This window comes from Perna viridis, chromosome 6 (assembly GCF_037379345.1).
Source record: "Perna viridis isolate PV_CMFRI_1.1 ecotype Kerala chromosome 6, ASM3737934v1, whole genome shotgun sequence".
NCBI lineage: Eukaryota > Metazoa > Mollusca > Bivalvia > Mytilida > Mytilidae > Perna > Perna viridis.
The window spans coordinates 40783130-40804268 of record NC_142450.1 but is presented as its reverse complement, the minus strand read 5'-3'; the positions used below and the strand labels follow the sequence as shown (position 1 = coordinate 40804268).

The following is a 21139-nucleotide window of genomic DNA, read 5'->3' as shown; positions in this document are numbered from 1 at the left end:
TATTTTTTATTTTTTATTTTATTTTTTTTATTTTTTTTTTATTTTTTTTTTGTAAGTAAATTGAACAACCCAAGACCACCTCGTTCACCTTTAATCACTGAATGACATGCGTTATGATATTCGCTATTTCTCGATATAAACATCTGTAGCCGCCTCTACGTGACCAGTAAATTAAACACGCTTATACGGATTAACAGTATTTGAATATTTTACTCATTAAAGAACTTTGTCATATATTGTAGTATAGTAAGTTTTCTCCACATTCAAGTAATACCAACTTAAGGGTGAGTATGATTATTTTATGTAAAATGATCAAATATGTTTTTATTGGGATAAGACTTGGTATAAACAATAATTGAAAACAAAATATCTATGACCGTCTTGTATTTTTTCTTAATTCTTTCATATTTTTAGGTTTGTTCTGTTGTTTTTGTTTTTTATTTTTTGCTTCTTTTTTGTTTTGCTTTTTTTTTTTTTTGTTTTATTTTCATTTGTCATTGTTTCTGTTACGCTCATGTATTCAAGGTAGAGGACAGTTATTTTTATGTATGGCTAGCCTGGGTTATTCCAATCTTTAGAATGAGAAAAGAATACCTTTTCATTACGTAAATAAGGTTAAATTAACAACTTCAAATGAAATGGCCAGCCTTACACGTGTAACCAATAACACATCAAAATATATTATGTGAGTGTTTAATGATCACAAATAGTCCAAACAAAGGTGATTACGTGTATTTTCAAATCATATTTGTCATTTACTACAAAATTGTACGAATGTTTTTAATCGTGCAATCTGTATTTATGTCGTCAGTTAGCTGAAATGTTAAAAATGTGGATTTTTATAGAGTCCGGATTGCTTATTTTGTTTGTTTTCTATGCTCTTTTTATTTTGGTCATTTTATGCGTCCACCTTGTCTAGTAGTTATCAATGGATTATGTTCTTTTTTGTTATTACCATTCGAATTTGAATTCTGGTTCCCTTCATTCCATTCAAATTAAATTCACCCAAAAACGAACTGTTATAACTATTTCAAAATCGTCTAAAGTTTCGCAATTGAGACGTGTCTTGGAAATTCTGAGTGAAATTTTTAGTTCTTTAAGAATCGACAAAAAATATGTGTAAGAAGTGGCACATGAAGTGAAAAATGCGGATATTTATTACATTATCCAAGTATTTATACCTCATAACCTCCAGAAAGTACTATCAAAGTGTTTATAAGGAGTAATAAAGGGAACCAATATTCTAGCGGAAATCAAAAGAATGTTATCCAGGAACAAAGGCCAGACATGGAAAATAGACAAACATAACAAAGAACATGAAGTGACTAAAATCATACATACAAAGTAATAAAAGTAAATGAGCAACTCGGACTCTACTAAATACTGGCGCATGGACCAGGTACACCAGCAGGATGCAAAGTTTGCCTTTTTCAGATATTGCAAGGTCAATTTTAGTTGAAATGCACTATGGAAAAATGACGAGAAATTTTTCCCACAAATTTTCCTTGTATAACCAGTCAAACATTATCGAAATGTCAGATGCTTCAAGATAAATTTTAAATAGGTATTCAGCTGTTTTTTGATGTATCGAATATGTTTGAAGCAAATACAGATCAAACTAAGAAAAGTGATGTGCCACTCATTGCCATTTATTTTTAAACAGAATGGTTCTTAAATTTTTGTGGTTTTTTTTACATTTGAAGTAAAGAAAACGTTAGAAATTGTAATTAAGGTTAGTACTATTCAATTGAAGTTTGTAAGATCGCTTACATGTAATGGCTATATTTTCTTTTAATATGAAGTCTATGTAACTTCATGATTTATTTCTTTATTTATCCTCAGAAATTATAATTACAACATTACCAGTATAATTGAATTCAACATAATAAGACATCATTACTGAAGATGCAATCATTATCATTGTTACTACTGACTGTAATTTCCACATACTGTATTTCAGATGGTAAGACCTTTATGTCTAGCTATAATAATTGCTATATTTTATCTGTAATTTTTTATACCTAAAAAGCGCATACCAAATGTGCCATATGTATAGGTGGATCATTATTGTTCATTTTTTAACTTTTGCAGAATTCATACCAATTTGTTGATTTTTTACATGTATTTATTCCATTTTGGATCCAATAAACGGAATATATTTAATCATGTTGCATTTCAATTTAAAAGTGAACAAAAGAAAACCGAAATATCAAAACAAGAGGACAATTCAGCGACATTAAGTCCACAAAGATGGCCAAATCGTTACAACAGGGAACAGAAACAATCTAATATCGACTCATTCTTGCATTTTATCATTTATTTGTGAAGAACAAAATGCTTCTAATTCTGTTCTTTGTTAATATGGTACGTTTGCAGTCTATCAGTATAATGCAAACTTAACTGAATGTTTTCACAACATCTGGTATTATTGATCTCCTGACCTTTCCCAAATTTTTATTCCGAGCACTTTGTATGCAATATGTTGTATTGCTATATTGATGTTTATAATCTGATACTTACACATGATTTTACAAGGCTGTTTACTGAATTATATGACTTTATTTGTACTTATGAACTTCAAAGAATATAACCTACTTATCAAAATTTGCTTATAATTATACGGTATTTAGGTAATACCGTAAAATTAGTGATAAGTTTAAAGTTTTGCAAGAATAAATCTATCATCTAGAGACCAATAAAGAGGTTTCTAGAAAAAATAAACACTCTTTTTTTATAGTGCAAACGCGTTTTTAACCGCTTAATAAAGGCGCTTATGTTAGATGTATTTTTAAGAATGTATAGAAGCTTTCAGTATTCTTTACGAACATATTTTATCAAACATTATTAAAAATGTTTTGAGACTTTTTTATTCGTATTCCACCAGTAAACAACATTTATTCTTCATTGCTAATTTATTAAAACTCTACTTTAATCTAGATTTAGTAGTTTCATGGGTTTGGTTTTTAATATTTTAAGAATATTTTTAGCAACATATCAATACCACCATTATAACCATACAACGGTGAGATGCAATCGTCACAGTGGGCGTGTCTGTGGTGCTAATGGACATAGCTACTTTAATGAGTGTAGGGCGAAACGGAGGTAAATACTTCAAACACAGACAGAACTGTCTTTCCTATACATATATATATATCCTCATATTTTACTATGGTAATAAAATCATCGTGGTTCAATGTAATGTTGTGTTCCAGAGAAAAGTCAATTATACATATATTGTTTTGTCATTCCTCGGAAGCAAGTTATCATTAAAATGTGAAAATTAATTTTAAAAAAAAAGGAGTATTGTAAGGTCAGATCAGACGAAATTCGATAACAAAGCACTGCCAAAAACTGGACAAATACACAATCATGCCAAGAATAAATCACACAACACGTTACAAGTACAAAGTTATTTGATTGACACGAACAGCAAGAGCTCTACTAAAATGTGAAAGCAGATTTTTCTGAAGGGTTAGCAGTTCCTGTTTTTTCCATTAGTGAAATTGTTGATCATTGAATTCCATTTCCATAAACAGAACGTCTGTAAAAAATATAGTTAAGTTTTAAGCGTGGTACCGGTACCAAGTTCATAGTATTAATTATAATCCTTTTCTAGAGGTAAAACTACAGTTGCATGTAAGGGTCATTGTCCATGCGGTTGTACATGTGATTGGAAGAGGAAAACTATTTGTGGTGACGATGGGAAGAAATATAGAAACGCCTGCATTGCTGGCTGTTAGTGAGTAAATATTGATACATAGCAACTATCAAATCAATAACAATGTTTTTGTTGATAAAAAAACAACTGTTTTGTACTTATGATGTCAGTACGGCATAACCAAAGTAATTTTCTACTAACTGTATTGTACCCGCTTAAAGAGAATAGAAATTTCATTATCTCGTGCGACTCAATACATTTCTGTAATTATCACAATTCATAATCTTTTTTCTTTCATTTCTTTGAAGAAAAAACAACTAAATGTACCTTCAAGACTCAGTAATAGTTTTGTATAGAGAATTTTATAAAGCATCAGTGTTCAAAGTAGCCAACAGTGTTGCAATATGGCCTTTTTATAATGACTAAACTTATTAGACCAACCTCCCTCATCTTAAGTACTTAACTTGTTGCGGTGAAACTTTCTTTTTAAAACTAGTTTTCTCAGTCGATTATTATAATGCCACGAGTAGGTAGGTCGTTATAACGACTTTAACTTTTTAACGAGTAATCTTATTCGTAGTAACAAATAAGTACGTCGTTATAATAGAAACCTGAAACGTACGGGCTTTCGTAGAATGTAGGTTTGATTCTCTATTCTCAGTGGCGTAAAACCACAGTGTAGTGGTTGGCATTGTCCTTGTAAGAACTGGTGTCACCAGTGTACCAATCATTCAAGACCTGTATGTGCTAGTGACGGGAAACCATACCATAATATATGTAAAGCCCGGTGCAAGTAAGATCCATTGACTTTTCTTATTTAATCATTTTTTGGTTTTTGGTTTTGTTTTTGTTTTTCTTATCGTTTTAATTTTTTGTCATTTTTGTATAGTACAAATAGTTGAAATGAGACCAAGAAATCAAATTTGAAAAACAAAAGAAAATATTGGTATATACACGTGACAAGGATATTATCTTTTTTTCTCAAATGGGTCTTGAAAACATTTAACGTGAAATACACAATTTACCCTTTTTAGGTCACTAATATTGCATGTAAGCATGTAAGGTGGGGATTTAATTTCAGCATTACATTCCTATTGCTAACAAATTATGAATAAATGTTGAAAAGATACTCTCTCGACATTAATTTTGAGATTTCTACAGATAACATTAAGTTAACATTATTCCATAAAGTTTATGAGTACTTCAATATTCAAATTAATTTTCACTTGTAAGAATGCAGCAGGTATGCATTCCTGAAATGTAAAATCTAGATTTTCGTTTGAAATGCCTGTACCAAGTCATGACCATTGTGTTTATATGTGCTCAGGTATTGTAATATCTATTTTGTCAGATTTTGTTTGGATTTGACTTATTGATCGTACTAGTGTTTGGTAAATTTCTTGTTGCCCATATTTCCTAATCAGGCTTGCATTATAATCTTCATTTCAATTTTACTTAAAATAAAATGATTATCATGGTGGAAATTATGCAAACTTAATGGCTTATGTTCTTTACTTTATTCATTTTGGAGAATCGAGCCATTTACCGAGTCCTCTTCATTTATCGCTTTCTATTACTACTTTGGTTGCTTCAGTTCGTGATCATTCTGTAATTCTCGTCTATGTTTCCTTTTCTTTTCAAGTATCGATGTGACAGCTATCTTGATATTTTCCATTCACATGGTATGTCCAAGGCAAGTCAGATACAAAGATGTAAAGTACCACATATTAATACTGAAACTTTCGGTATGCTTTTCACGTTATTCAATGAATATTTTTTTATCAGAATTATAAATTTATGATAATCCACGATATTGAATATTTCGAAACTAATTATGGGAGTTTTATATGACATTTCAGGGGATTGAAAATTGCTTGTCGGGGAACATGTCCTTGTAGAAAACCGTGTAAATGCAACCATATACGAGAACCAGTTTGTGGGAAAAATGGTAAACATTACAGAAATCCTTGTAGAGCTAAGTGTGTGTAAGTATGATTAAAGTTCGTGTAGAAAACACAGTTTTAACAGTCTAAACTGACCCCTTTTTAAACCTAGCATTTGTACGGTGTAGGTAGATTGTTTATTTATCCACGTTCAAAATATCATTTTAAATGATATAAAAAAATGGCTTTAAAAGTGTCTGTTCAGATCGGTTTTCGGTAAATGCACGGTTCGGTTTTACCGAATTTTTTTCTACATTACCCTACATTTACGTTACTGTCTATTTTAAAAGCATCAAGAATGGAAATATGAGAATTCGAGGGGACGGTAATGGCATGTTTATCATTTACTCAACCATTTGTATTAAATGACGTGATCGTGCTCAAATCTTGCTTGTGTTAAATATTACTTTTTAAGAATAATTTTCACGAACGAAGCTCTATACATGCCATGTTAACTAAATATGGAAATCTTGGTTTCCAAATGTAGCTAGAGCTATATAATCAGAATATTCGGCAATTTTACAATATCGTAACCGCGCATAAATCAGGATTATTGACCTAGTGTTATTTGCATTCGAATGTACAGAAATAATTGTGCTTTAACAGCCAAAAAGAACCACGATGGTTTTAAGTTGATATCCATACAGATGTCGGATGTTATGTTCGTCTTTTCAAATGATTGTAGAGGAACAGAAATTGCGTGTCATGGTCGATGTCCATGTAAACCAGTATGTTCTTGTCCTGCTGTCTTTAAACCTGTATGTGGAACAGACGGGAAGACATACAGTAGTACATGTGTAGCCTCCTGTGCGTATGTATGTCTCACAGACTAAACAAGAGAAGTCATCGAGCAAGCAATGCATTTGCAATCACTTTAAAAAAAAGATTTATTTTACTTAGTCAGATGTTTAGGTGACCAGATATACCAGTATTGAAAAATTAACATACGCTCTAAAAAATTCGACTAATTAAAAATCTAAGATAGACTGTTTTGAAAGAGTACTCAAAGGAAACAAGATTTTAGCGGAAACCAAAAAAAAACGTAATCCAGGGACAAAGACCACACATAGAAAACAGACAAATACAACAAAGAAAATAAAGTAACTAAAATAAAACATACAAAGTAAATGAACAACTCGCACTAACTCGCAACTTCACTAAAAATTGAAATTATGTCGCATTTATGTAACATTTTTACAGAAAAATAGGCGTTGCTTGTGTGGGAAACTGTCCTTGTAAACCTGCATGTTACTGTACGAAGGTATTAGCTCCTGTCTGTGGAAAGGACGGAAAGACTTACTCAAATAAATGTCAAGCCGGATGCCAGTAAGAAAATAATTATGTATAAATATCAAATTTGATATTAATTATATGATTGTAAAATCATGTTTAGTTAATATCTTCATACTTAATGGGTATTTCACTTGTTTTATAAGTCAAAATGTGGATAATTTGGAAAGTCTTACTCAAATAAATGTTTTGTCGCGTGTTAGTGAGTAATTTTTGTACTTATAGCTGAACTATACTTTAATATAATATCAAGAGCGTTTACAAAGGTTTTAAATTTCATGTATTAATTATACTTAAATTCCTTATATGTTCTGTTAAATGTGTCAGTGTATTGTTTTTAATTCGACAGAAAATCACTTAATGATGAATTACATTTTCCTTATGATAGAAATGTTGCAGTAGCCTGTGCCGGGAAGTGTCCATGTAAACCACCCTGTATCTGTCCTCAAGTTCATGTACCAGTCTGTGGAAAAGATGGAAAGACTTACTCGAATAAATGTTTTGCCGTGTGTCAGTAAGCATTTTCATTCGCCATTGTATTTAAGAAATCGATAAAAATATATGTAGTGTCCATATGAACCTTACGCGTCCTCTGCACAAAGTTCAAGACTTGTTTCAAGTTTGTGCTTTCTTTGAAGAACTTGTATTTTAATTGTAGTTAGTTTCTTTATTTTACGCTTTTTTCATTGTTCATATCTTCTGTATGGTTTTTAAGACTGTTTTGTTCATCTTTTGAACTTTTGATTGGTAGCAATGTTTTGCTGCCCGTTTGTGTTGAAATATTCCGGAAAAAATTCTGCATTGGTAGCAATAGTTTCGGTGTACTATAAAAGTTTATTTACCCCACCACCATTTGTTATATGGATTTTCCTCTTTGATTATTCCTTTTGACAAATTGCATAGAGTTATCAGTTCAGAAATCGTGCTTTACCCTTCTATTCCTGATATTGCAATACGAATGATCATCTCTAGTCTTCTATATTATGTCAATCAGAATGAGATAGCAACTCAACTGTTTTTTTTACAAAATGCTATATATGTATTTGTTTTATTTAAAGGCGTTGTAATTAAGTATAAATACTATGTTTGTACATACGATCAGGTATAATAAATGTTTTATTTTTGTCGTCAAGAAACGTAGCTGTAGCTTGTGTAGGAAACTGTCCTTGTAAACCTGCATGTTACTGTACGAAGGTATTAGCTCCTGTCTGTGGAAAGGACGGAAAGACTTACTCAAATAAATGTCAAGCCGGATGCCAGTAAGGAAATAATGGTGTATAAATGTCAAATTTGATATTAATTATATGATTGTGAAAACATGTTTTTAGTTAATATCTTCATACTTAGTGGGTATTTCACTTGTTTTATAAGTCAGAATGTGGATAATTTGGAAAGTCTTGCTCAAATAAATGTTTTGCCGTGTGTCAGTAAGCATTTTCATTCGCCATTGTATTTAAGAAATCGATAAAAATATATGTAGTGTCCATATGAACCTTACGCGTCCTCTGCAAAAAGTTCAAGACTTGTTTCAAGTTTGTGCTTTCTTTACAGAACTTGTATTTTAATTGTAGTTAGTTTCTTTATCTTTCGCTTTTTCATTGATCATATCTTCTGTATGGTTTTTAAGACTGTTTTGTTCATCTTTTGAACTTTTGATTGGTAGCAATGTTTTGCTGCCCGTTTGTGTTGAAATATTCCGGAAAAAATTCTGCATTGGTAGCAATAGTTTCGGTGTACTATAAAAGTTTATTTACCCCACCACCATTTGTTATATGGATTTTCCTCTTTGATTATTCCTTTTGACTATTGCATAGAGTTATCAGTTCAGAAATCGTGCTTTACCCTTCTATTCCCGATATTGCAATATACATGATCATCTCTAGTCTTCTATATTATGTCAATCAGAATGAGATAGCAACTCAACTGTTTTTTTACAAAATGCTATATGTATTTGTTTTATTTAAAGGCGTTGTAATTAAGTATAAATACTATGTTTGTACATATGATCAGGTATAATAAATGTTTTATTTTTGTCGTCAAGAAACGTAGCTGTAGCTTGTGTAGGAAACTGTCCTTGTAAACCTGCATGTTACTGTACGAAGGAATTAGCTCCTGTCTGTGGAAAGGACGGAAAGACTTACTCAAATAAATGTCAAGCCGGATGCCAGTAAGAAAATAATTATGTATAAATGTCAAATTTGATATTAATTATATGATTGTGAAAACATGTTTTTAGTTAATATCTTCATACTTAATGGGTATTTCACTTGTTTTATAAGTCAAAATGTGGATAATTTGGAAAGTCTTACTCAAATAAATGTTTTGTCGCGTGTTAGTGAGTAATTTTTGTACTTATAGCTGAACTATACTTTAATATAATATCAAGAGCGTTTACAAAGGTTTTAAATTTCATGTATTAATTATATTTAAATTCCTTATATGTTTTGTTAAATGTGTCAGTCTATTGTTTTTAATTCGACAGAAAATCACTTAATGATGAATTACATTTTCCTTATGATAGAAATGTTGCAGTAGCCTGTGCCGGGAAGTGTCCATGTAAACCACCCTGTATCTGTCCTCAAGTTCATGTACCAGTCTGTGGAAAAGATGGAAAGACTTACTCAAATAAATGTTTTGCCGCGTGTCAGTAAGCATTTTCATTCGCCATTGTATTAAAGAAATCGATAAAAATATATGTAGTGTCCATATGAACCTTACGTGTCCTCTGCACAACGTTCAAGACTTGTTTCAAGTTTGTGCTTTCTTTGAAGAACTTGTATTTTAATTGTAGTTAGTTTCTTTATTTTTCGCTTTTTCAATTGTTCATATCTTCTGTATGGTTTTTAAGACTGTTTTGTTCAACTTTTGAACTTTTGATTGGTAGCAATGTTTTGCTGCCCGTTTGTGTTGAAATATTCCGGAAAAAATTCTGCATTGGTAGCAATAGTTTCGGTGTACTATAAAAGTTTATTTACCCCACCACCATTTGTTATATGGATTTTCCTCTTTGATTATTCCTTTTGACTATTGCATAGAGTTATCAGTTCAGAAATCGTGCTTTACCCTTCTATTCCCGATATTGCAATATACATGATCATCTCTAGTCTTCTATATTATGTCAATCAGAATGAGATAGCAACTCAACTGTTTTTTACAAAATGCTATATATGTATTTGTTTTATTTAAAGGCGTTGTAATTAAGTATAAATACTATGTTTGTACATATGATCAGGTATAATAAATGTTTTATTTTTGTCGTCAAGAAACGTAGCTGTAGCTTGTGTAGGAAACTGTCCTTGTAAACCTGCATGTTACTGTACGAAGGAATTAGCTCCTGTCTGTGGAAAGGACGGAAAGACTTACTCAAATAAATGTCAAGCCGGATGCCAGTAAGGAAATAATGATGTATAAATGTCAAATTTAGTATTAATTATATGATTGTGAAAACATATTTTTAGTTAATATCTTCATACTTAATGGGTATTTCACTTGTTTTATAAGTCAAAATGTGGATAATTTGGAAAGTCTTACTCAAATAAATGTTTTGTCGCGTGTTAGTGAGTAACTTTTGTTAAATGTGTCAGTCTATTGTTTTTAATTCGACAGAAAATCAATTAATGATGAATTACATTTTCCTTATGATAGAAATGTTGCAGTAGCCTGTGCCGGGAAATGTCCATGTAAACCACCCTGTATCTGTCCTCAAGTACATGTACCAGTCTGTGGAAAAGATGGAAAGACTTACTCAAATAAATGTTTTGCCGGATGTCAGTGAGTAACTTTCTTACTGATAGACAAAATAGATTTAAATATTAGGGAGCGTTTAGAATGGTTTTAACTTTCATGTATTAATTATATTAAAATATCCTATATGTTTTTTTCAATGTGTCAGTCAATTTTTTAACTCGACTGATTATCACGTAATGATGAATTACATTTTCTTTATGATAGAAATGTTGCGATAGCCTGTGCCGGAAAGTGTCCATGTAAACCACCCTGTATCTGTCCTCAAGTACATGTACCAGTCTGTGGAAAAGATGGAAAGACTTACTCAAATAAATGTTTTGCCGGATGTCAGTGAGTATTTGTATTCGCCATTGCATTGAATGTAGTCAGTGTTCATATTTTACGTCCTCTGCACAAAGTTCACGACTATTGGATAGAGTTATCAGTTCAGAAATTGTGTTTTTACCTATCTATTCATGATATTGCAATATACATGTTTATCTTTTGACTTCTATATTGCTGTCAGTTATGATGAGATGGCAACTTAACTTTACAAAATGCTACACATGTATTTGTTTCAGTTAAGGGCGTTTTAATTAAGTATATGTACTATGTTTGTACATATGATCAAATATGTTTTTTTTTATCGTCAAGAAACAAAGCTGTAGCCTGTGAAGGAGAGTGTCCCTGTAAAACTCCTTGTATATGTACCTTTGAATATGCCCCTGTCTGTGGAAAGGACGGAAAGACTTATTCAAATAAATGTCAAGCTGGATGTCAGTAAGTAAAACTACTACTAATGTTTTCTAGTCTGACCATTTCCAAACGTCGACGGTCATTTCAGTTGTCTTCTTTTTTTTAGCTGGTATACAGTAAATTCTACATTGCTGGTCGTGCAAATGTTAATATCTAAGCAGGTTTGTTGTATTTGAACAAAACAAAAGTAATGTTTGTGTGTATTTGCGCTGTGTTTTACCGATTTTTTTATGATGATTATTCGGTAAACAAAGTAGTTCTGTTGTGTTTTTAATGTCTTTGTTAAATTTACATTTCTGATGATTTAATGGAAGTTCATTTCACCAAGTCTCCTAAACGTAATGTCAAAAACTGTGTCATAGTCTTGCCTCGACTTTCTTCTTGAGTTGTAAATGACGTTCATGTACAACTGCTTTGTCGGTGTGGACGCATGTCGACATAGAGCCTCATTTCGTCGGGATTTTTCTTTGGTGGAGTAACAATTGGTGACACCCATGGTATTGGTGTGCCTTCTACTTTCTCTATAATATCCTGTTCTAGTAGTTTTGCACCCAAGTGGAATGAAGTACGCCTATGCTTTTGAGCAATGGAGGTCTGCCTTCATTATCAAGCTATTTTATCAGCCCTCAATTGTACTATTTCTTTGAAAAGTGTTGGATCCTTTGTCTTTGGGTCAGATATATGATTATCTATCTTTACTAGTCAAAGTGTAGTAGTTCTTAGTTATATCTCATCCTCATCCATGTCCCACTATTACCTTTCACAACATAGAAAGCGTCACCGTCACGCAATAGAGTTTTAGTTTCAACTGTCACTCTGCATTGTCTAATGACTTTAATTGGATCATTACTTCCATATATCAAGAGTATAAGACTTTTTCCTTTAGGAAATTTTGTTGATCAATTTTTTGTGTAAGTATCCAATTGATTGACTGTGGTACCAGTATCCAGCAGCAAGCTACATTTCTTGTCGTTAATTGTAATGTTCACTTAAATCCCGCTTACATGTTCGGTGGACCCTCGCGACGTGTATTTCAAAAATGTTGATTATATTTTTTTCTTCTGTCAAAGTAATTGTTTATGTTGAAATGAAAGAAATGGAACCAATGATGATAACATAATGTATACTTTTGATGAATTAATTATACAGCATTTTTCTAGAAACATTGCTATTGCCTGTCTCGGGAAGTGTAAACTACCATGTCTTTGTACTAAAGAATATACCCCTGTCTGCAAACAAGGCAGCAAGACTTATTTCAATAAATGCCATGCAAGATTTTGGAATATAACCATTATCTGTTCTTAACCTTTCAACAAGTAAATATTGACGTTCTTTTTTAAGTTGACCCTTTTCAGTCTTTACGAATATGACAGCTAATTGCATATTCTGTACATTATATCTTTCAAAAAATAAACTTAATCAGTTTTACTGTTTTACAGTAAATACAAAAAACTAAGATGTTGTCAAAGTGCAGAAAGTTTTGATTGACAACATGTTTGTCCAATGAGGTGGACGTGTTTACCAACAGACAGTCGGCATTCACATGGGAACAAAACGCGCTCATTTACACCCTGATATATTCCTCCACTCTTCTGCATCTTACTTTACATTTTATTTCCCCCAAAAGAAGGAACATCAAGTTTCGCTTTATAGATGACGTTTTGTTTTAAAAAATCACAGATTCGGTGATTTTCATATATCACATTTACATACCCCTGAACTTAAAATACTATAGACACTATGAAGTCAATCTCACACATTAACCTACCCTCAAAGTTCAATGGGAAGGAAACACTGATCACTAATTTATACCAGAAACGCGATGACGTCTTGTTCCGTATCGTCATTGTCTGTCATCTGTGGCAGTACAACTGACAGGATCTGCTTGCGGAGTTTGATTAATGTTATGCTAGAAATTTATGTACCGAGATAAACTACAGTTTTTTTACAAGTAGACTTGTGGAACAGGGTCATGTTGCGACAAGATTACAGTAATCACTACAAAAGTTTTATGGTCGAGATCATAAACTCATGGATTGTTATGGTTTATCTATTAGCACCTTGAAAACCCATTATGTGTTCATTTTAAACCGTTGTATGATTTTAGTTACTTTATGTTCCTTGTTGTGTATGTCTGCTTTCCATGTCTGGTCTTTGTCCTTGGATTACATTCTTTTGATTACCGCTATAACTTTGGTTCCCTTAATTACTCTTTCTAATTATTTCTAATCCTTAATATTAATTTAAATGCATTTGAACCTTCGTAAACCGCATCAATTTAGAGTCCAAGAGATATTCGATTTAGACAGGTTAAGATGTATTTACCTTTTCAAGACAAGTAGCAGAAGTGTTTTTGGTTTGTTTGTTTTTTGTTTTTGTTTTTGTTTTGTTTTGTAAAAAAAAGAACACTGTATTCCTCTGCATGTGGAAATAGTATAAAGTTTTTTTACATTAAAGTATTGCTGATTGTCATTGAGGTTTAGGCTTCTTAACACTTCATTTTATTTCGTTACAGTAATATATAATTTTCATCAAATTACAAAAAAAATAATATGAAGATTTTATATTATTTTCATTTTCTAAGAAATATTGCCGTCGCTGGTTTAGGAAAGTATTCATGTAAATCACCCTGTATCTGTCCTCAAGTTCATGTACCAGTCTGTGGAAAAGATGGAAAGACTTACTCAAATAAATGTTTCGATAAATGTTTAAACGTTTATTCATTTGTACAACATTTACATTTCTACACTATGATCGAATTAAAAAAGATTAAATATGATGTTGTTATTTTGAAATAACTCTATTCCACTGGTGTTTAGAAAGGAATCTTTTGATTGTAAATTTGAAATTTTATAAACATTTCATGCTATATTTAAATCTATCATCAGTGCCTACTTCAAAATGTTCTAATCAGTTTCCCTTTTAATACTATTGTTTTTGTTTCAAGAAATATAGCTCTGGCTTGTATAGGGAAGTGCCCCTGTAAACCTCCGTGTTATTGTACCCAAGAATACTCTCCTGTTTGCGGGAAGGACGGGAAGACCTACTCAAATAAATGTTATTCTGGATGTCAGTGAGTTATCTTGTTTGTTTTTTATATTGTTTTATTATTATTATTATTCATATTTAAAAATTTGATTTATCCCCAATAAATATCATAATATCATATTAAGTAAGCTTTGAAGAGTAGCATGATACTACGACGGGTAACATTTTATAAATTTGCAAAAAAAGGCTTGTGTATTTTAATATCTATTCGAGCCAATTAAAGTAAAACAGTTGCAATAGCAATTTTTTACACAATATTGCATATGTCAGACATTTTTTTTCTGCTTGTATGGACACAATTCATATTTTAGAAATGTATTTCATACTAAATTGGTAGTTTCCATTGTGATCAAAATTTCATATTTGAATTAGTGCAATATAAATCTAATTCCTACTTATATTTTCAGTCATCCATTTAAATCTAAAACTTCGTTTATCGTCGATGATCCCATCTAGATAAAATCCATGTTGTAGAGTCAACGACAAATAAGAGCATTTGGGGATAATAGGGTCGCGTCATTGTGTATTTGCACGTAACAAGAATCAATGTTATCTAAACCAGTTATTTTCCAAATATAATAATGTCATTACAAAAACAATGATTTATTGCACAGTTGTTTTTTAGCCCTTCTATTTCAATAAACAAAAATTCATATGGAAGTAGCGTCCTGATTCTTCCATAAGATAATAGCTACAGAAATATCATTTGTTATCGAAAGGATAGGTACAACAGTGCATTTCCACACTTTATCATGTTTCAATGTAATTTGCCTTTTGTAAAGATACATTGTAATAGCTAATGTAAAAGACGCATTGTAATAGCTTATGTAAAAGATACATTGTAATATTTAAAAAGTACGTCATTTTATTTAAAACAGGTTGTGTTAGTGTGAATTCACTGGAAAAAAAACCATAAAAAGTGCTTTATTTTTTCGCCCAGGAATGTTGCTGTGGCCTGTACAGGAAAGTGCCCATGCAAACCACCGTGTATATGTACTCAGGAGTATGCACCTGTCTGTGGAAAAGATGGAAAGACCTACTCAAACAAATGTCACGCTGGGTGTCAGTAAGTTTCCGTACTTCAAAAGTGTTATGAGATTAAACTCAAATTCACATGGCAACGGTGGTGTCCATTTATAAATCAAACTTGTGTTGGCTGGCATTTGTAGACAGGGTTTTGGTCGCATATTTAAATCATTATAAAATCAAGGCTTTTCTGGTTCCAATGTTACACAGCGGTTAAAAAAATGGTAAGTGTGTGTGTAATTAAGGGTGATCTTCTTCAAGTACACTTCTCTTGTTCTACATGTTCACGTGAGGAATGAAATGTCCCATGATAGGTAGATGTGTCTTAAAATAAACATTATGCTCAACAAAGTTATCAGTTACAAACGTACTAGAGTAATCAAGGAAAGCAAGGAAGTCTGCGTAGTGACGGTTAGCTTTGGTATAAAATATGAGTTCTGATATAAAAACTCCATGCGCAGGTGTTGAAGGGATGTTGCCACAGATAAAAGTGAAGTTGACAATACGGAATGAAAAGTCATCGCGTTTATCGTATAGTTTGGTCAATAGTTTTCCTCACCGTCGATCTCTAAGTGTAATTCAAGAGGCTGACTTCACAGTGTCTGTAGAATACTTTATCATAGGTTCTTTTGGGATAGATATGATGTTTAAAACTCTCAAAACTAGGATTGTTTAACTATAATACGTCATCTATATAGCGGAAATTGCGATTAAAGGATCAAGCTAAACGATGTTGCATATTTTGGATCAGATCAGCTGTCAAGTCAGCATTTTAAGAGTGAAGGAGTAGATGAACACAATTTGTTTCTATTGGAATGCCGACCGTTTGTTGAAAAACGCGTCCACCACACTGGACAAAAATGTTCTCGATCAACAATTCCAGCATTTTGAAAACATCTTCTTCAGTATATTTCGAAGATAATTTGTATGAGATGTATAAATAGTAGGAAAAATCATAGGTTTTAATGCTATTGTAGTACCTGTGTTGTATTATGTCAATTTGCTTGTCGCTGTACTTTATCATACTCAATAAATCAATAACCTTTGACAATTTACTTACCCAGCAAAAAATTACACAGACTTCGTCTTGATGCAACTAGAATTGAGGCATAAACTTAATACCATGTAATTTGCCTTTGTAAAGATACATTGTAAAAGCTTATGTGAAGTTTAAAAGCGTGAATTCACTGGTAAAAAACGATAAAAAAGTGCTTTATTATTTCGCCCAGGAATGTTGCTGTAGCCTGTGTAGGAAAGTGCCCATGTAAACCACCGTGTATTTGTACTCAGGAGTATGCACCTGTCTGTGGAAAAGATGGAAAGACCTACTCAAACAAATGTCAAGCTGGATGTCAGTAGGTTTCCGTAATACAAGAGTTATAATAGTGAATAATAACTTCATATTAACGTTGGTAAAACATTCATAAATCAAATAGGTCTTCGTAACCAAACAATGCATAACTTAAAAATATTTCCCTTATTTATTTGCTCCATTCTTTATTAAATGTAATAAAGTATAGATTTTGTTTTAAATCAAGACGGTTTTGCATTAAATACGAACAGTGGTAATTTGTGTTGACTGACTTCTATTAAAGGACGTATAAAACGATTTATAGATGGGGTCGCGTTATATAACAAAATCAAGGCGTCACTGGTTCAGATACTACATGAAAAGATGAAAAGTGATAATTGTGTGTATAATAAAGGGTAATCTTCCTCAATCACGCCACTGTTGTTCTACATGTTCACGAGAGGAATGACATATCCCATGATAGATAAATGTGTTTTAAAATAAACATTATTCTCACAAAAAAAGTTAATCATCTACTGAGTTTTAATCAAAACAAAAATAAATATAAACATGCAATTTAACTTAGTATGAAAATTGATTATGATATAAGGTATATGCAATGGTTGATAGATGGTTTCTGTTTATTATTTATACAGTAACACAGACGTCGAATGTTCGGGTAAATGCCCATGCCAACACCATTATTCAGAAAACTGCCATGAATGTCTCTCTGCAGGAATGAACCAAGTCTGTGGTACTGATCACTTTACCTATATAAACAGCTGCTTTGCCAAGTGTCAGTAAGTTATTTTATCTTATTTTTTTTTTTTTTTTTTTTTTTCATATTATTCCATCTACTCTCATTTTAAAGTGTACCTATAGTTAATTTGTTTTTCAATCAGTTTATGTTTAATGTAAAGAGGTTCAAGTTCATCTAACTTTCTGAAAAAGAATCTCATGTTTACTATATTGTCAATATGTTATGACACTTCCGGTGTCTTGGTTGAATATGTGTATATCAAAATTAGTAAGCAATTAATTAAATTGTATTTCGTTTTTAAATCAAGGCATTTGATATACTGAAGATTTATTCAAATTTATTTCAATATTCTATACCTAATAGGAAAAAAGAAATTCAGTGTGAAAATAAATGCCCTTGTGCAAAAGCATGTGCTTGTACCAAGGAGTTAAAACCAGTATGTGGTGAAAATGGACAAGACTATGCAAACGAATGTCTAGCAGGCTGCGCGTATGTATACTGATACTATTGAATATTTTTAAATGTGTTGTTGCATATATCATGAGGAATATTTAGATAATCATCCGAAATCTTGATTTTTAATTCATAGCTAGATAAATACTTTTAGCATTTTACCTGAAAAGTAACATTCATATACCGTTCGGTCGATTGTATTTAAGTACATCTTATGTAGGAAAATGTTAAAAATGCTAAAGTCTCAAGATAACATTACTCATGTATATGTCATCTGACGTAAAAATGTTTTATATATAAACCATGATATTTTAAGAGATTTACATAAACACTGTCATCAAAATTTCATTTTCATTGTCAGAAGTTGTACATTTTAAGACGATACCTTACGAAAGATAAATATAACTTAATTTTGATATCATTTTCTATAAAAAGATTTTTACTAAAATACTTAATTTGCATTGTTCTTATAGGGGAATAATCGCAAACGCACTAAAAACCTGAAATATATTGCAAAATGAAATCAACACCCCTGAAAGATGAATTTTCTTTAAATGGTTCGTACAGATGACTACATGACGCAAATAACTAGTATAAACACACATACTTTCAGAAATGTTGGTATCCAATGTAACCATAAATGTCCTTGCATCTACGACTGTCATAAATGTAATCTGTATGGCATGAACATGGTTTGTGGCTCTCATGGAAGTACATTTATAAACAGATGCTACGCTGCTTGTCAGTAAGTACTTTTTAACTACTTTCCATAGGTCTCTTGTACTGTAAAATGTATTCCTGTGGTTATTTTCACGTTTGAAAAAATCCTGCTTTTTTTCTGTAAAAGGTGAAGGTTTCAAACTTTTTAGTAATTGCTGAAGTTCATCATGTATATGTATTTTAAGGTTTGGAGATTTTTTATTCGGTCCTTAACTCAGCCTATGATATTTGTAAAGTAAAATTAAATAGCACCTCCCGGTGGCAATTAAATACTGTTCGTATAAAAGCGTGCTCCGCATTTTGGAATCAACCAACTTCATATATTAGATAAATATATTCATATACTCGACATAACAAATATCTCCTCTTTTCATATGTTCTCTGACAGTTTGATGATCAATATGTGGCTTTCTAAGGAAAGAGGAGTAACATAAAACATAGACAGAGTTTCAAATATGACTTTGAATGAACATACTTCAGAATTTTAATGTAAAAACATGGGTCACCGAACTTGATTTCGAAATAACGTTTTATATGAATTCTGTACGGAATTTTCTATATTTTGCGTAGTATTAAAAATTGGTAAATGAGATGTCTTATAAATGTATGTAAAGAGCAATTAACAACATTCATTTGAAAAAGAAAATTAGGGGTCACCGAACTTTTAAGCTGACGTGGACAAAGGCCATGTGAGCTATTGTTATCACTTGGCGTCCAACGTCGTCGTCGTTAACAATTATACAAAACTCTTCTCCTCTGAAACTACTTGATTAATTAGAACCAAATTTTATATAAATGTTCCTTGGGGTATCCTGCATAGAACTGTTGTGGAAATTTTTGATTCGTCGAAAAACATGGCCGCCGTTACTAGAAATAGAACATAGAGATCAGACGGTAGTTTTTCACATATATCTCCAAAACCGTTTGGTTTAGATAAATTTTGACTAAAAATGTTCTGCATATTGAGATCTATCTGTAGTCAAATTTTGGTTTTAATCCGTTAAGCCATGTTAGAGTTATTGCCCTTTTTCAACGATTTTTGCTATTTTTGATATTATTTCTTTTAAAAATCTTCTCCTCTGACACTACTGGTCCAATTTAAACCAAACTTGGTATGAATGGTTCTTGGTGTATCCTGCATAGAACTGATGCGGGGTTTTTGATCCGTCAAAAAAACGTGGCAGCCATTACTAAAAATAAAACATAGGGATCAGACAGTAGTTTTTCGCATATATCTCCAAAACCGTTAGTTTTAGGCAAATTCTTTCAATTTGAAAATTATCCTCTTTAACAGTTTTCAATCATAAAAACTATAGATCAATTGTTGAAATGATCCTTATGATAAGTCCAAACGTCTTGAGTCAAAATTGTTGGACAACTTCTTATTAAGTGTATTGCCTCTGAAAGGCGAAATAGAACCAGGTGAGCGATTCAGGCTCCTGGGAGCCTTTGTTTTTTTTTATTCAAAAGAACTAAAACTTCTATTACATTTCTATACATTTGGGAAAAAAACCGTCCATCATCTCTCTTTGGAAAGAGCTTTTAGCAGTTCATCTTTGTAAATTTACGATATATTTATTATTTTAAAACATTATTTTAGATTATTTTGAACATTTTATTTTTGCATTATTTAAACACAAGTAGTTGATTGATTTTGCAAAATGACAGAAAGTAATGCTCCGTGTAATAGGTATGATCTACCTGAATGTCCTAGGTCTAATTCATAAACACTGTCATATCCTTTAATTCGCTGTCCGTTTGTATCAATCAAACTCCCTAAATCCTACATATTAATGCACGTAATCCTATGTTTATCCTAACTAACCCATGTCTGCTAGTTATTCATATAGAATTGTCAATACATTAGGTGATCATATTCTTAGGTTCTGAAATTTTGGAATCGGCCTTCTGTTTCGATGTTTTTTTTAAACCATTTATTATAAATGACGTAAATCGAAATATCGGTCTACATATTAATTACTTGTTTGTTTAAATATTATTTCACATAACAAAATATTGACAACGTGGAATATATCAATATATATTATACTTTTTTTCTTATGATTTAGCTTTAAGATATTATCAGGATTTTCTCTGTATAACAAATAACTCAATTAACTCAATACATAATACTAAAAAGATATTTTTATTTCTATTTTAGGCATGCAACAGTACGATGTAATGGCCCATGTCCATGTAAATATACATAGTAAAAATCCTGCATTGTACATAAAAAGAATTAAACCAGTGATATACATTTGATTGTGTTTTATTTCTCCGTATTTTATGGTTTAGTGAATTGATAAGGCCATGTTTTATTCATCATATTGTGTGTAAATAACCTTGCTAATATTGGGTAATTCCGGTGAGCCAGCGGCTTTGACAGGGGATATCAGTGGTCACCAGAAGAAGTCACAGAATTTGTTTTTCTTTTTTTCAAATCATAAATTAAACATTTAGATTTCTAT

At 31.6% G+C, this 21139-nt stretch overlaps 1 protein-coding gene across 2 annotated transcripts; it reads left to right on the top strand.

Annotated features, from left to right (window-relative positions):
- Positions 1-207: 207 nt before the first annotated feature.
- LOC148614968 (uncharacterized) lies at positions 208-20928 on the top strand. Of its 2 annotated transcripts, XM_088589546.1 has the most exons (23): positions 209-284; positions 1843-1963; positions 2988-3102; positions 3617-3739; positions 4320-4451; positions 5518-5643; positions 6287-6412; positions 6802-6927; positions 7280-7405; positions 8025-8150; positions 8933-9058; positions 9413-9538; positions 10155-10280; positions 10537-10662; positions 10843-10968; positions 11272-11397; positions 14321-14446; positions 15362-15487; positions 16677-16802; positions 17395-17538; positions 17862-17987; positions 18565-18696; positions 20833-20928. In XM_088589546.1, exons 2-23 carry the CDS (start codon positions 1906-1908, stop codon positions 20879-20881), a joined length of 2643 nt encoding a protein of 880 aa, XP_088445672.1. In that variant the 5' UTR covers positions 209-284; positions 1843-1905; the 3' UTR covers positions 20882-20928. The 2 variants fall into 2 exon arrangements, with proteins under 2 accessions (XP_088445673.1, XP_088445672.1); XM_088589547.1 differs by lacking the exon at positions 9413-9538 and having other exon boundaries at positions 208-284.
- The last annotated feature ends 211 nt before the right edge of the window (positions 20929-21139 follow it).